Raw genomic sequence first — 14,832 nt, 5'->3', positions numbered from 1 at the left:
CACCAGGAAGCGGTGACGGTCTATGTTGGCGCGTTTCCAAGCGAGCGGAGTAGAAGAGCGGCGGATGGCGTCCCCTGGCGTCAAAAGACGCCACTACAACCACAGGAACAGCGACAATCAGTACGTTTTGTGCTAACACTAACTGTTATGTTGAACTCTTTGAACTGTCTGGTAGGTTTATTCCATTTTTATTATTATATATGGGGGGAAACACCATTTGTGTTGTAGTATTCACAAGTGAGCATTATTATCCTACGTAGGTTGGTCACATTATCATCACATGGATGTAACTTTTGTCGTCATTTACCTCAGAAGCCAGTCATCCCTCCAAGTGAGTCAAGTTCTGTCTGACACTAAGGTGGGAACACTGCTCGGAAGAGGTCGAAAAAAAATGGGCTGTGCATATTCCCTTGGAATGGGCCCAAAGCACACAAGGGGCAGGAGTCAACTATATAGCAAAGGACAATAATGACAAAGGCTCCATTGACCTTCACATTGGGTTGCACACAGCAGTGTTTCATTGTGATCAAACATGCCCTTGCTGTGCGTGTGTATAAAGCTGCAAGAGTGCAAAGAATATCAATTGGATATTTGCATCCCTCAGTGGAGGTTTTTTTTTTTTTTTTTTCTTTTGCTGAAGCTTTTTTGGATGCTTCTGATCTGTGTGCCACATGATCCACCATCATGTTGTTGTTTGTTGTAGGGGAGAGGAATGGAGCTTCATTATGAAACATGTCTTTCATATTGAGATTTGTAAAAATGACACAACCCTTTTGTTGGTGCTTTTTATATTTACGAAAAGGCCTTGTTATGTCAGGTTACTTTTCCATGACAACAACTAATTCAATTTTTGCCACAGGAAATAATGTAATTTTTAGTTTACATCCTGTTTTTTTTTTCCTGAGAGGCATCTATTTGAGGGGGGGTATTTATCTGTAAAATATAGTCTAATTAAAAAAAAAAACAATTTTTTTTAAACACTATTTTCTATGTGTTATGCCATTCTAATATATTTATTTTCCAAAAACACGGGAAAAATATTTTTAATATTTTTGTAAATATATGATTAATATATCAGGAAATATTTAAAATATTCAGGGAAATCTATTTGACAAATTTGGCAATACATTTTCATATTTCTAAAAATCCATTTTGCTTATTCTTAATAGGAGTAAATATTTTTTTAATAGGTTTGTCGTCATCACCGATTCTTACATCAGTGTGTTGTTTTGGATGACTGCTCACTAGATTAAAAAAAAATACAAGCCTCATTTAATAGAATAAATTTACTAGGAGTGATTGGTAGACTGTACAGAGAGCATGTGTTTATACAGCTATTAAAAAAAAAAAAAAAAAAAAGCTGAGGAAAAAAAGGCCATTTACAATTACATATGTCTGGATCCTGTGCCTTGGAGCTGCAGAATAAGCGGACGCCTCTCCAGGATCGAGGTGATCACCACCGTGGACTTGTACTGCTTCACCTCACTGCAACACATCACACACGCACACGTAGAAAGAAATCCTGAGTCAAGTCGTCTGAGTGTCACGCTGAGCTACCTGGCAGTGAAGCTGATCTCCAGACGTTGACAGTGGTCGCCGGGGGCATGGTGGTCCTTGGAGCGGAGAAGCCCGGAGGTTGGCGTCACGCTGAAGACGTGAGAGCTGTCTTCGCCCGACTCTGCGGGATGTCGAGGAAGACAAAAGAGCTGACGGCAGCGGCAGCATTAAAATACAAGAATATGGCACAGAATCCAACCTAAATTCAACGTCCACTGAGTTTGCGATCCGAGGCTGTACAGCTTGACTTCTTTGGCCTGCGTCTGGCCCAAGTAGCAGAGTCCGAAATTGATGTGGTCGCTGGACAGGCAGAGCGTCGCCAGCTTCACGTGGGCGCAGAGCGGCACCATCTGAAAACGGGAGGGCGATATTCACAGCGTCGTTCCCGAGGGGAACCCGTTGCGATCGATCGCCGCAGTCCTGACCTGCAGGCTGTTGTTGCTGTAGTGAATGAGGAGATCTTGCTGGATCTTCAGCTGCTGGTACCCGCCGTCACTGCAGGGGACGAGCGTCACGCCGTCCGCCGGATGCTCGCTGTACATCAAAAGCGCTGGCGAGCAGCAAAAGGCCACCCTCACCTGCGCAAATCAGGAGATGCTTTTTTTTTTTTCCCCTAAAAAAAAAAAAAAAGGGTGTTGGTTGTTACCAGTATGCTATTTTGGGAATGTAGAATCAACACGTGGGGGTCAGCGGCCGACGATCTGCAGGAGGAGCTGGACCCCGCCAGAGTCGGCGCTTTGACCAGTGAAAACGGCGGCTGCGTTCTGAGTCGAAAGCGCAGGGGCATCTCGGTCGTGTTTTTGAGCAGGAAGCTCTGCACGTTGTCAAATTCCTCCAGAAAAACCTGCAAAAGTTCCCGATGATCATCGACGGCTCCGTCACGCTTGCATTAACGCTGGACGAACCTCATCTCCTTCCGTCTTCACTAAATCGCCGGCTGAGGTGTGAAATTCCAGCACCTTGTTGTCGTCTTCCATCTGCACCGAGAGCCTGCAGCCCGGATAAACACAACTCGTGAAGCGCTTCTTCCAAGGATGGACATGTTCTCATTGCTTACACTGCAGGCTTGACCAACGCCAGGAGATCGACTCTGATGGGCTCCAGATCCAAACCTTGGACCCGCGCCACCTTCCCCGGGACACAGGCGGCCACCTGGAACAAAAATAACAATTTGTGGGATCAACTCCACAAATGTGTTGAGTTTTTTCATTGTATGATCGGAGAAGTATATCACAGATGGCAAAAAGCAAATGTTAAGCAATGCTAAGCTTTGATCCATTTTCTCAAATTTTTAACACAAAGTACCATTTCAGAATTGCACTTTGTTCTCCTAAAGGTCAAATGAAAATGTATTCAAAAGTTAAATACAACTGAACTGCGCTTAACTGTGTGGGGTTCAAATCTTTGCTTTCGCATCACTCGCACTCTTTTGTGCTTCAAAAACCACTAGGGATGTCCGATTCACTTTTTCTTTTTTCAGACCGATACCCGAAAAAATATTAACTCTTTTTGGACTCACTCATACGGAGTAACGATATCTCGATTACTTTTGATAAAGAAAATTTCATTGAACACAATTACAAAACCGTTCTTTGTGACGCCATGTCAGATTCTCTTTGCCTTAAGTATTGGTGGCTGGTATCGGCAGCCTCCATGAGTATTCGATTCCTGAATACAAGGCTTGTAAGGCAATAAAATGAGCAGACTTTTTGATCCAGTTTTTGTTCTGGTTCTCACTGAATCGAATCCGTGCCGAGCGCGTTACCTCCGAGTCCAGACTAATGAAGCCCAGAGCCAAGCCGATGCATTTGGACTCGCAAGACGTTGTGGACAAGGTGAGTGGGGTGAAAGACGCGTGCACGGTGCTGCTGCCTTGCGCCGGGATCACCTGGGAGGCACAAAACACACCGTTGATTTCCAATAATACGAGCAAAGCGGCTTCAACTGCGTCGTGCGTACGATTTGTTCCGGGGTGACGCAGTAGGGATCATTTGACTTGTCTCCCACGTGTGATCGAATGTGGACGGACAGCATTTTTTTCTTTGCGTGGCTAAGGATGTTCTTTTCATCTTTGGTTGAATTGTCTTCACTCTCCGTGCCCTGGAACCACAAGTTGAGGCAGACATTTTTTTTTTTCTCGGCTTGATGTTCCAAAATGATATGCCATGGCACATATTCTAGTTGGATATAATATCCAATATATATTATATATAATATCCAAATATGATGTCATTTATGTGCGCATGCTCACAATGGCGCATCGGACGGAAGACTCCGAGTCTAACGCTTGATCTTTTGTCAAGGCGGCCTCCCCGTTGGAAAGCTTCAACGTTCCCTTGTTGTTGTCGTCAGCATCCTTAAGCGGGAAGCTTTCGCCGTACGACATCACCACGTCCACCAGTTTGCGGTCGTTCGGAATGATGTTGTACGTCTCCCAGTCCAGACGGATATCTGGCAAAAAATAAATAAAAATTCAATAAATAAAAGAATAAAATAAATAAATAAAAATTCAATAAATAAAAGAATAAAATAAAGAAATAAAAATTCAATAAATAAAAGAATAAAATAAATAAATAAAAATTCAATAAATAAAAGAATAAAATAAATAAAAATTCAATCAATAAAAGAATAAAATAAATAAAAATTCAATCAATAAAAGAATAAAATAAATAAAAATTCAATCAATAAAAGAATAAAATAAATAAATAAAAATTCAATCAATAAAAGAATAAAATAAATAAAAATTCAATCAATAAAAGAATAAAATAAATAAATAAAAATTCAATATTATATATATATATATATATATATATATATATATATATATATATATATATATATATATATATATATATACACACACACGTTGGTTTTATTGAAAAATCAACACATCAAAAAAGGTGCTACTTACCAAACAAGGTGGGGTTGTTGATGCGAAGAGAACGGGAAATCGTGTCACCACCAGATAAACGTGTACCAAACCTTAAAGGAGAGCCCGAGATCGACTTATTGTGTGCTTTTTAAATCCAACGAGTGAAGAGTGGCCACTCACAGCACATTGGGTCCCTGGAACTGGTCATCAGGACGCGGGCCCGTGATTTGGAAGTAGAGCGGACAACCTTTCACGTTCATCTGCATCGGGAGGAGGCTGGGCTCAAGGTCCCCCACCTGGAGCCACATGAAATGGAAACAATTTTTATCAGCGTGATCTGTAATACGTCACAGTTCTACACAATTTCAAATTGCAAGTTGAGATAAATATCGTATTAAAAATTGCATATTAACAGTTGATTTGATTTTGTTTCTTGTTATTTTTTATTCTTAGATAATACCTGACTAAGTTGGCTTTGAATCGAGCTAATTTTTTTTTTTAATTTATTTAGTATCGGCCACTTTTAATAATTTGAAATTTTACAAGTAGCCTGTTATGCGAGGGTAGAATTTTTTTTTTAAAATTTTTTATCTTTAGTATTTTTTTTAGCGACTAGCGTGGGCTGAGAGGTAAATTTATTCATCTTTGATAAAAACATTCCAACACAAACCTAATAACTACTTCGGTGAACTGCGACTCTAATGCGGTAGTACTTTTTCCAAAGTTATTCATTCCACCACCGACCTTGCATACGAGATTATCTCTGTACTCCCCCCACATGTCGCTGTAGGCGGTCACGTCCACACTTTGCGTCTCAAAGGGTTCCAGTGTTCCGGCGCTTGGCACGATGAAGAAGGCTGCGCCTTTTCCGTTAGCCAGCAGGTTGCTCAAAAAGTCTGCCAATGGATATTAAAATTGCATTTGTTGCTCATTCTCGCCTCATGTTTAAAACATAACTTTGCGAACTTGTGCATACCCTTGTGCGATTGCTCCTCTAATTTCCTGGCTTGGACGGAGTGAAGCGGCTTCTTCATGTATTGGGATCTTCATTGCAGAGTTGGAGTCAGGACAAAAGTAGAATTTCTTTTTGTTAATTACTCAGGCACTCGTCTGACAGCCAAAATCAGACCCGAGTGAGAACAAGCACTACAGAAAACGGATGGATGATTATTCGGGCGAGCGCACCTCGTCTTTGATTGGTTGCAGGGCTTTGACATGTCGCTGTTGAAATACTCGGCCTGGATGGTGAACGGCGCCAGGATGGCGGTATGATTGGTCATCAGCAGTTGCTTGGTGACAGGTTCCGCCAGCAGCACATCGCCGAAGTCGACCGTCAACTCCGCTTGCCCTTGGTTGTCCGAAACGGGACTACTGGGAGAGAGCAAGAAGAGGGGCGATGACTTCACGAGGATGGGTTTAAACATGTGGATAAAAAGAGGCGAATATTCCCACCTGATGCCAGGAAGCGTGTAGGACACTCTGAGACTCTGAGTGGCGGGTGCCAGGATGCTGAGAACAAGAGGCGAGCTCATGCCCTCCACCTCGCAAAGCGCGACGACATCATTCAGCACCGACTGAGGTGGCAGAAATCCAATCAGAACCAGTTAATCAAAAAAAAAAAAAAGTTTGATGCGTTTTGAACTCACATTAATTTCTTACGTCTGTTTGGGATATGAAGGAGACTCTGATGTCCAAACTGGCGTTAGGTCCCAGATTGCCTGAGAGGGGTTCAAAAGTGGCAGAACAAAGAGACGCCTGCTGACCCTTGAGCTCATCCTGAAAAAGACACCAGAATATTTCCCACCAGTCGAAACACCGCATTCGGATTAATATTACGTTTGTGGAATTTGAGTAAAGCCATAAAAGCTGCCGTTTTGTACATCTCAGTGGACGGCCATTTTGTCAGGGCTCAGGTAACGACCAATCACAGCTCACCTGTTTTCTGAAGCCGAGCCATGATTGGTCGTTACCAGAGCAACTTTGATGTCATTTTCAGTAAAAATAATTAAATTAAATTAAAACGGATCTTTGACGTCATTATCCGTCAATGGCAGTAAATGAGTTAAGTCATGTTCCACAAATGCATTATTAATGAGAATGAATGAATGAATGTTTAGACTAGTGAATAGAACATCGTATTGCAAATAATGATTTTGGGGTCGACTTCCCCTTTAAAGGGAAACTTTATACTAAATGTTCTTTTTAATTGCTTGTACAGGAATATCCCCGAGCTACCTATTTCCAAAAATGTGTGTGTGAGCAAACCATTCAGAATTTTGCCATCCACATCATAGCACACCACTGCTATGCTTAATACGTCTCCTTTCAAGTGCCACGCACCACCCAGGAGAAGTTGGACGGCAAGAGCGTCTGGTTGAAGAGAGTGACGGTCCCTTCTGCAGCCACGCCCATGTAGAGTTCCGAGAGAAGCAGCTCGCAATTGAGCAGGCACATCTGAGGAGACTGCACATCCGCTCGCAGCAGCAGGTGACTGTCAAGCACACAAACGTCGTTAAATAACCGGCGGGCCAAAGGTTCATGCAGGAGGAAAATGTTTACATGATGACCGTGACAAATGAACAAATATATGAATAAAAAATATATATATATTATCAAAGTGTTTTTTTTCCTACCATCCTGTCCCATCCTCCACTGACAGTTCCAGCTCCGTTTCAAACTCTTGGCAGAACTGCGGCCTGAAGTGGATGTCCACACTGCAACCGCTCAAAGGGGGCAGCACACCACTGCATGGTTCCACGATCAGCTACACGCACACACGCACAGAATGGTTAATTATAACTTACCAAAAGTGCCTCGTTACCACATGTGAGTGCATTGTACCTGCGGGTCTTGGCCGCCATCTTGACTCTTGTGCACCTCCACCAGCGTCCAGGAAGCCTCCAAGTGCGTGACGTTCTCGAGGTACAGCGTCTTCTGACTCTGCTCCCCGAGTCTCATGAGACCGAAGTCGACGCTGGGCGCACTGATGCTCACGCTGGGACCCTTGAAAGCGACATTGCACGCACAAATTGGAAATCTTATTGAAAAACTGAAATACGTCAAAAGCTAAAAGGTAAGCATCTTTGACGTCTTTAGCCGTCAATGGTAGTAAATGAGTTTATATAATGTGGATTATATTGCCATGCACTTGCAAGTGACAGAGCTAATTTCAGCGACACAAGAAAAAGTGTCTGTAAAGTGTACTGTTGTCTGATACGTAATCTTTAGGGTGCTTTGGCTTTGAAAAATAAATTAAAAATGCATCATATCTCCTTTAAAAAACGTTATCAGAGTTGCCCTGCTTACCTTGAAGGTGACCTCCACGAGCAAGGTGACGGGTTCGTGGCGGTGCTCGATGTGGCAGAGCAGACTGGTCACCACCTTCTCCGGTTTGCCTCCGGTCAGGATCAGGTTGAACACAAAACATTCGCTCTCCTCTGTCGGTGAATGGAGACAAAAAAAAAATAAAATAAAAAAGGCCACGTGAATTGTTGGCATGTGTTTCGTTTGTTTCAACCCCATCTACCGATCTTTCCAGCTGCGGGCTCCACTTCGATTTTGTGATAACTGCTGCTCATGGCGTCCCATTGGAAGAAGACGGGTGCTTTGCTGTGATTCCACATCTGACACCAATACAAAAAAATATGAGACAAATATGTGACTGACTGGTAAGAGTAGGTTTAGAAAAGAACCTTAAAATGTCGCCGGGTAGTGGTGGAAATGAACAGTTCGCCAGGGATGATGAGGGCGTAGGGCTCAAGCAGGATGTTGAAGGGCTCCGTCGTCCCCTTGACTTCGATCTCCATGACGGTGGCGTCGCCCACCTTCGAACCGAGGCGAACGGGTTGCAGCACGCCGGACCTGCCGCAAAAAATGAAAACATGGTCATTAAGGTGAGAGAAAACAGCGCTTTTTTTTTTTGGTCCTATGGAAATGACGTTTTACCCCTCGTCGCTGGACTCCAACGGCAGCTGGGGGATGTCGCTCAGGACTAAATGGCACACGCTGTGGTAATCCTGCATCTTTAACAATAAATAAAACAAACATTTATCATTTTGTTAGATTATTCATTTCATAAATTGCACTTGACATAACATTTTAATTTATTATTATTTTTTTTTTAATATATAAATAAATGAATCAATTTTTTCCTCTAACATAACAGGTTTTCATAATAGTAATAATAATAATAATAAGTATAAAAATAAACATTAATTTTTAAAAAAAAATAAATAAAAATAAATAATAATAAGTATAAAAATACAAATTAATTTTTTCTAAAAATAAATAAAAATAAATAAAAATAAATAAAAATTAAAATAAAAATAAAAATTTAAATTAAAATTAAAAAAAAAAATAATACATATATTATCATTATTGTCATTAGCATTTTTATTAATAGTTATGAAGGTTAGGTTCAGCAACAGATGTATGTATTTGAACAAGCAAGTTGATTTCTACCTCCTTAGGACAGAAGGAGATGGTGAACTCTCGATCCTGGCAGGGGGCCAGAATTCCCACGGCTGGGCTGACTTGGAAAATATCCTCTCTTTCGTGTTGGTACTGGATTTGGCAGGGCTCGGGGATTTCACCCGGAAGCAGCTGCAAGAGGTTGGGCTTCATGACCTGCCAGTGGAAAGGCAGCTCCAAGTGGCTTTGGTAAAAATATTTTTGCACGTTGTTAGTATTTGATATTTCACGTAAAAAAAACTGCGCAAAGGCGCATACACATTGTTCCTGATGACCACGGTCTTCTGCTGCAGCATGTGAGTGTTACACGGGTCGAATCGGACAAAGTAGTCAGCGGTGATGTCGTGCACCTCCCCCAAAACGAGGCGCTGCTCCTTGCCGGAAACGGACAACAGCTCAAGAGCGATCAGCTGGCCCTCGCCTATGAACAGAAAAGTGAACGTGAGAGACGCTTTGCGGCTGGACTCAAAATAAAGGTCTCTCACCTTGGACGCAAATGTCTTTCATTTGGCAGTTGTCGCACACGATGGTGAAAATCTGGCAAATCCGTTCGGTGGTGGTGGGAAAGAAAAGTGCCTGCGAAGAAGACCCCGACATGCTTGGGTTAATTATTAAAAAGAAAAATTATTGAGCTCTTTAATTGTCCTTGAGTTACTCATCAAGTTGCCTTACGTTACACTTTCATTTTCCTTTCATGGCTTTTGCTGGTACACTTAATAAAGATTTAATGATGGAATAAATCAGATTTTTTTATGAATGACTGTGGGAAAATTTATTTTAAGATTCAAACGATATCACGGGAGGAATCGCACTCGTCAGTGCAGCCTCACCTCGACCACAGTGGTCTCTCCGGGCTCCAGGGCAAAGAATGATGGGCTGACTGCAAAGGGAGGCTGGTCAGAATAATAACTTGTAATCACCAACTGGATAGATGGGGGTGAAAAAAAATAAATTAAAAAAAAAAAAAAAAATCTGAATATTTAACCAATCATTGAGGTTAGTAAAATTGATTTTTTTTTTTTTTTTACCCTGGGATTGGTGGCTGGCCACTGATTCTTTGGGATGACACAAAAGGTACCAGCACTGAGGCCAATGTTCTGACAATGAAACTCGACACATCTCACCCCCCCGATGAGACAATAACCACAGTCCAGAACACTCGGCACTGCAAACAACGGTCAGAATCATCGGGATACCAAATGACAACTTAAAAGTCCTTTTAAAGTCGGCGAACACTCACAGGTGAGAATAGGCGGCGGTCTCCTCGCCTCGATGGGCACCACGAGGATATGCTCGCCCTTACTTTCCACCACGATGCAGTCCTCGTAATCGGCGAGGGAGTCCGGGGCGAAGCGTACCATGAATTTACAACTCATGCCTGGAGCGACAACGCCGCCTTTGCCGGGAAATCGCCCTTGAAGACAGGAGCAGTCCGTTTGCAAGAATGTGAAAAAATAAAATAAAATGAAAATCCGAAACGAACGGCGCTCACCTAGACCAATAGAGAAGTAAGAACTGTTGGGCGGGAGGACTCGGATGTCGCGGCTGGAAAAGGCGACGTTCTTTAGCTCCAGTGCTGTCTGAGACGGGACGAAGACGCAGTTGGGGGATGATCTTCAAAAGACTGGGAATCGTTCGGCGCCGACAACGAGGCATACCTCGTACACTTGTCCCACAACGTAGACTGTGAAGCGCACAACGGATGGTTTGGCCAGGAAGACCTGAACGGGACTTTCTTTGGGGCTGAGAAATAATAGAAAAATTTTATTTGCTTAAGAGGACGCTGTACGTACGATACAGTAGGTTGTGTAAGGTCAAAGTTCAAGGTACCTTTCCGCCGCCTCCGAGCTGTCCTTCCCGTGATCCTTCTTCGCCGTCCGAGGACGGACGAGGGAGGCGGCACCCTGGTGAGATTTTGGAGGCAGGAAGCGTGGATTTTGGAGGATGCGTTGCCGTTCCTTCATCTTGCGGAGTTTTTCGTTGCCCTCGGCACGATCCGTCGCACTCGGCTCATCCTTCCACTTGGGCTTGGGTCTGATTTGGATCGTCTCCATTAAAAAAAATAATAATAATAATTGTAAAAGTTTTTAAGATGTAGCAAACAGATTTCGCTGCAGACCTCAGTGGGGGACTTCTTGGTTTTGAGGACGAGTGAGCTGCACTCCAGAGTCTGGCTGGACTCGGAGTCATTCTTCGTCTTCCACAAGGTGTTGTCGTGCACCTCGCTGGCCACGTGCATGGTGTAGGCGATGGTCGGTCTGGTAAGATCGGGTTTTACTGAAAATGCGACCAAATGTGAGTTAAGGATTAAAAATAGATAAATAAATGACAGATCGTGAGGAGAGAAGTACCAACAGCCGGAGCCTTCATTTGTATTTTTTGCGGCTTTAAATAGTCCAGCGGTGAAATCAGGTCATTTATTTGGAGAAGACCTTCATCAACGTGCCAGATAAAAGCTGATTTGACTGGAAGAGATGAAAATGAGACGTCAGCGGACAGTTTCGATAATCAAGTCAAGGGGTGATTTTATTAATGTGTTGTGAAAACGGTCGCGGCAGACAATCGGAAATATTAAACCTCTTGATATTTATATACGAAGAGATACGCACCGATAATCTGTCTTGATTTAAAAAAAAAAAAATCCCCCGACAGATTTAAATTAGACAAAAGGCCCAATTGCCTCATGTCTTTGAACTGATTATCCTCCGGTGTGGGGTGTGTGATTTTTTTTTTCTACTGTGCTCTGAAAATGCTCAGGGGCTGACAATCATACATGTTAAAATTTTAATTTATTCAAAATTTTAAATTATTTAAATTTTTAAATTATTTACAATTTAAAATAATTTAAAATTTAAAATAATTTTAAATTTTAAATTATTATTATTTTAAATTTAATTTTTAAAGATGGATGAATATTTTTGTCACCTGGAGGGAGTCCTTGGAGATCAGGCACATCCCTGAAATCCTCCTTCATCCGTTCGGCGGTCCGTCGCTCGGTGGCAGCCGCCCGAGCTCTGGCCAGGATGATGTGGCTCTCCAGCATATCCGCCTCTTTTATACGCTGGTTGTATTCAGCCCGAACCTTGAAAGAGATGTCGTTAGAACCCAAGCATCTTCTGATAATGCGCTGAATTTACCCGTTTCAGCTCTTCGACATATTTGTCATGATAGCTGCTCCTCCCCTTGGCCTTCATAAGGTTGCATGGTGTTACTTTGGTGTAAAGCTCCTTAAAAGTGCTTGCCAACACGTGAGAAATGTCCTTTTGCACAAAACACATTATCAATTCGTCAATCAGTGTATCAACTGTGTTACAGTGTAACAGTCTGGATAAATCAATAAAACATATCACGTCCACCACACAATGTCATGGGAAATCTGTCTTTGCGAAGGTCCAGAGACCTGAGAACCTCTCCAGCTTGCTTACCTGCGATTTTGCAGAAGCAGGGGTGTGACTGTCCACGGGAGGATCACATCGAGAGGGTTTCTGCTCTTGCTGCTCCTGTAGCATGACTGACTGAAAAAAAAAAGTGGAACGAAGTACCTAGCAACCAAATGTCAGTTTTAGCATTTCGCAAGCAATTTGGCTACATTTGCCAAATTGGTTCGAAAGGATTTTAGCTGAATAAAATTAAAGTTTCACACAAAAAAAACAATGCACACGTGAAGCTAATCAAGCCAAAATGAGACACGATGTGAACAATACAGTACTCTGAAGTCTGCAGTGTTGATTTTGAGACGTCACGGCCGTCGTCATGGAAACCAAACAGGTTGCGACGACCGCCATTTATTGCACTTTTTCTTATCATATCACACAAATCTGTACTCTACAGACCCCATTAACAGATATACCACAATAGATACAGTTTTAATAAAAACATATATTGCATTTCCATCTCGTTATTTAGGAAGTTTATTGATAAAATACGTTATATACACTAGAACAAGATATATGTCATCTTTTTTTACATGGGTTTGAAGACACTTTCTTTCCATTTTTAATCATGTTTGTAATTTTGTTGTATAAATATAATAAAATGTTCTCACAGATGTTCTACAAGTTCCTATCGCCTGTCGCGCAGTGAATTCTGGGAAATATTTGTAGCGCAGATTAGATCCACATATAAATGCAAATAAAACAGGACTCGAGTTTTGAAATGAAAGCTAACCGAACTTTGTGGACGTAAACGACCGGAAGCCATTTTGTATACGGTTAGTTGCTATAGCAACGCCCTGAGCACCTGGAAATAAGGCACCCTGAGCCCATCCCACAGCATGGAATGAAGTCATAAACTGGGAGGGAAAAAAAAGAAAAAAAAACAGGTTTCGTGGCTCTGTAAAACATTTTTAATTGCCTCATGCGACGCAATTGGTTTGTTAATTATAGATTGACTAAACACGATAGATTTGACTAGCACTACTACTTTTAACCTACAGAGGGCAGCATTTGACCAGAAATGTGGGCGAGCCACAAAAAGTTCCCATACGGGTTCATTCCAACCAATAACTGTTTCAGGTTAAAACAGATGCACAAAGTTGTGTCATGCAAATGAAAATATCCAAATTGCAACGAATATTCACATGTGTGGAGGACCACAGTATGAGTTGTTAGTTCGTCTGTCCTTTTTTTGCAGGGTTTCACAACATGGAGTTTATATTCGTGAGGGCGTGGCGCTTGGTCCAAGGCACCCTTTTGGGTGCAGGTCTGTATAAAAGGATGTGTTCAACTATCAGCAAAGTAGCTTGTTTAAAAAATACAGCGACCAAGAGCCAATGTGAAGGGAGTTTTATGGCACATTTGAAAATGTACGCAAGCGATTCAAGGTACAACCAAACAGTGTAAATCAGTGTCAAGTTGTTCTTATCAAGAAGTGAGCCTGGTCCCTTTATCGCCTGCAGCTATCAACACAACTTGAACACAACAGCAATCAAACCTGCTTGGACTGTTAAACGAGATACAATGTTTGATTTGTCTGCTATCAAATAATCCCTCGCAAATTGCCGGGGTAGTCAACTCCAGCAAAACACTCGAGAGGCACCCTTTTGTCCGAGCCCACTTTGTAGGTTTTAGCTTTTTTTCACAAGCCTGGCAGCCGGGGGAGAGACTCGATCAGACGGCAGGCTGATGGTTGACTCGAATAATAAAGGCGCACAAAGAGGCATGTGTCTGGGTCTTTATAAAGTAACAATCTAATCAGGCGCAAGAGGCCCCCCTGTGTGTCGACTGCTGACGTGCCGTTCACATCAAACGCAGCCATTAGAGTGGCAGCTCATTTAATAGCCATAAAAAAGAAAAATGGAATAAAAATGAATAAAATGAAAAGAATGTGCTTTGACTGCAACACTTTCAGTTTTAATTTCCGGGTCTTTACATCCAAATCAGGTGACTCATGTAATAATTACAACAATTTGGGACCAAAAGTAGTAATGAGTCAATTGGCCCCAAAATGGGCGACTCCCTTAAGAGTATTACTTTGGCTCATTGTTAATTGTTGTAACTGAAACGTAAGTGTCGGCACGAAGTGTCGACAGATGAGAGGTGGAAGCTGCTAAAAAAAAAGACACACCTGCCAGACCTGTTGACGCTAAACACAGGATACAATTGTTTGGCATGTGGTTTAAACATTTAATTTAGTGTCGGCAACATCATGCTTGCAGTTTAGCATTGAAGACATAATATGCACATTTTTCCACTTTTTAAAACAGATTCGCAGTTGACATGATTTTCATCAAGAATTATGAAAGATTTTTCATCCTTTTATCGAGAGTAGCGGAAATCAGCCTGTTATTTCATTCATTTATTATTTTTCATGGGGGGGGGGGGTTGTCCTATCTCATGAAAATGTGCACTACTCACTACAGGCCCCAAACTCCAAAAGCAAGCTTCCACACATGGAAGGCAACGCTTCATCAACACCTAAACTGCCACTTGTCA

At 42.1% G+C, this 14,832-nt stretch overlaps 1 protein-coding gene across 6 annotated transcripts; it reads right to left on the bottom strand.

Moving 5' to 3' along the window:
- Window positions 1-24: 24 nt before the first annotated feature.
- dlec1 (DLEC1 cilia and flagella associated protein) lies at window positions 25-12,561 on the bottom strand. 6 transcript variants are annotated; one of them, XM_088282845.1, is made up of 38 exons: window positions 12,325-12,561; window positions 12,037-12,159; window positions 11,825-11,981; window positions 11,251-11,364; window positions 11,019-11,176; window positions 10,730-10,947; window positions 10,558-10,642; window positions 10,392-10,479; window positions 10,140-10,313; window positions 9,928-10,064; window positions 9,730-9,822; window positions 9,385-9,475; window positions 9,158-9,320; window positions 8,891-9,083; window positions 8,375-8,451; window positions 8,122-8,290; window positions 7,956-8,052; window positions 7,736-7,866; window positions 7,271-7,432; window positions 7,063-7,193; window positions 6,770-6,920; window positions 6,089-6,205; window positions 5,615-6,003; window positions 5,406-5,473; window positions 5,174-5,325; window positions 4,610-4,725; window positions 4,469-4,539; window positions 3,809-4,008; window positions 3,517-3,657; window positions 3,323-3,445; window positions 2,615-2,709; window positions 2,463-2,547; window positions 2,204-2,401; window positions 1,983-2,135; window positions 1,757-1,907; window positions 1,558-1,678; window positions 1,384-1,485; window positions 25-93 (listed from the first exon to the last, which is right to left on the bottom strand). In XM_088282845.1, exons 1-37 carry the CDS (start codon window positions 12,406-12,408, stop codon window positions 1,386-1,388), a joined length of 5,076 nt encoding a protein of 1,691 aa, XP_088138971.1. In that variant the 5' UTR covers window positions 12,409-12,561; the 3' UTR covers window positions 25-93; window positions 1,384-1,385. The 6 variants fall into 6 exon arrangements, with proteins under 6 accessions (XP_088138971.1, XP_088138972.1, XP_088138974.1 ...); XM_088282846.1 differs by lacking the exon at window positions 25-93 and having other exon boundaries at window positions 1,311-1,485; window positions 5,615-5,800; window positions 5,882-6,003; XM_088282848.1 differs by lacking the exon at window positions 25-93 and having other exon boundaries at window positions 1,311-1,485; window positions 5,615-5,797; window positions 5,882-6,003.
- Between the last annotated feature and the right edge of the window lie 2,271 nt (window positions 12,562-14,832).

This window comes from Idiotropiscis lumnitzeri, chromosome 19 (genome assembly GCF_059441095.1).
Source record: "Idiotropiscis lumnitzeri isolate Australia: NSW breed Sydney's pygmy pipehorse chromosome 19, RoL_Ilum_1.0, whole genome shotgun sequence".
NCBI classification, from domain to species: Eukaryota; Metazoa; Chordata; class Actinopteri; order Syngnathiformes; family Syngnathidae; genus Idiotropiscis; species Idiotropiscis lumnitzeri.
This window is presented reverse-complemented; position numbering and strand designations above follow the sequence as displayed.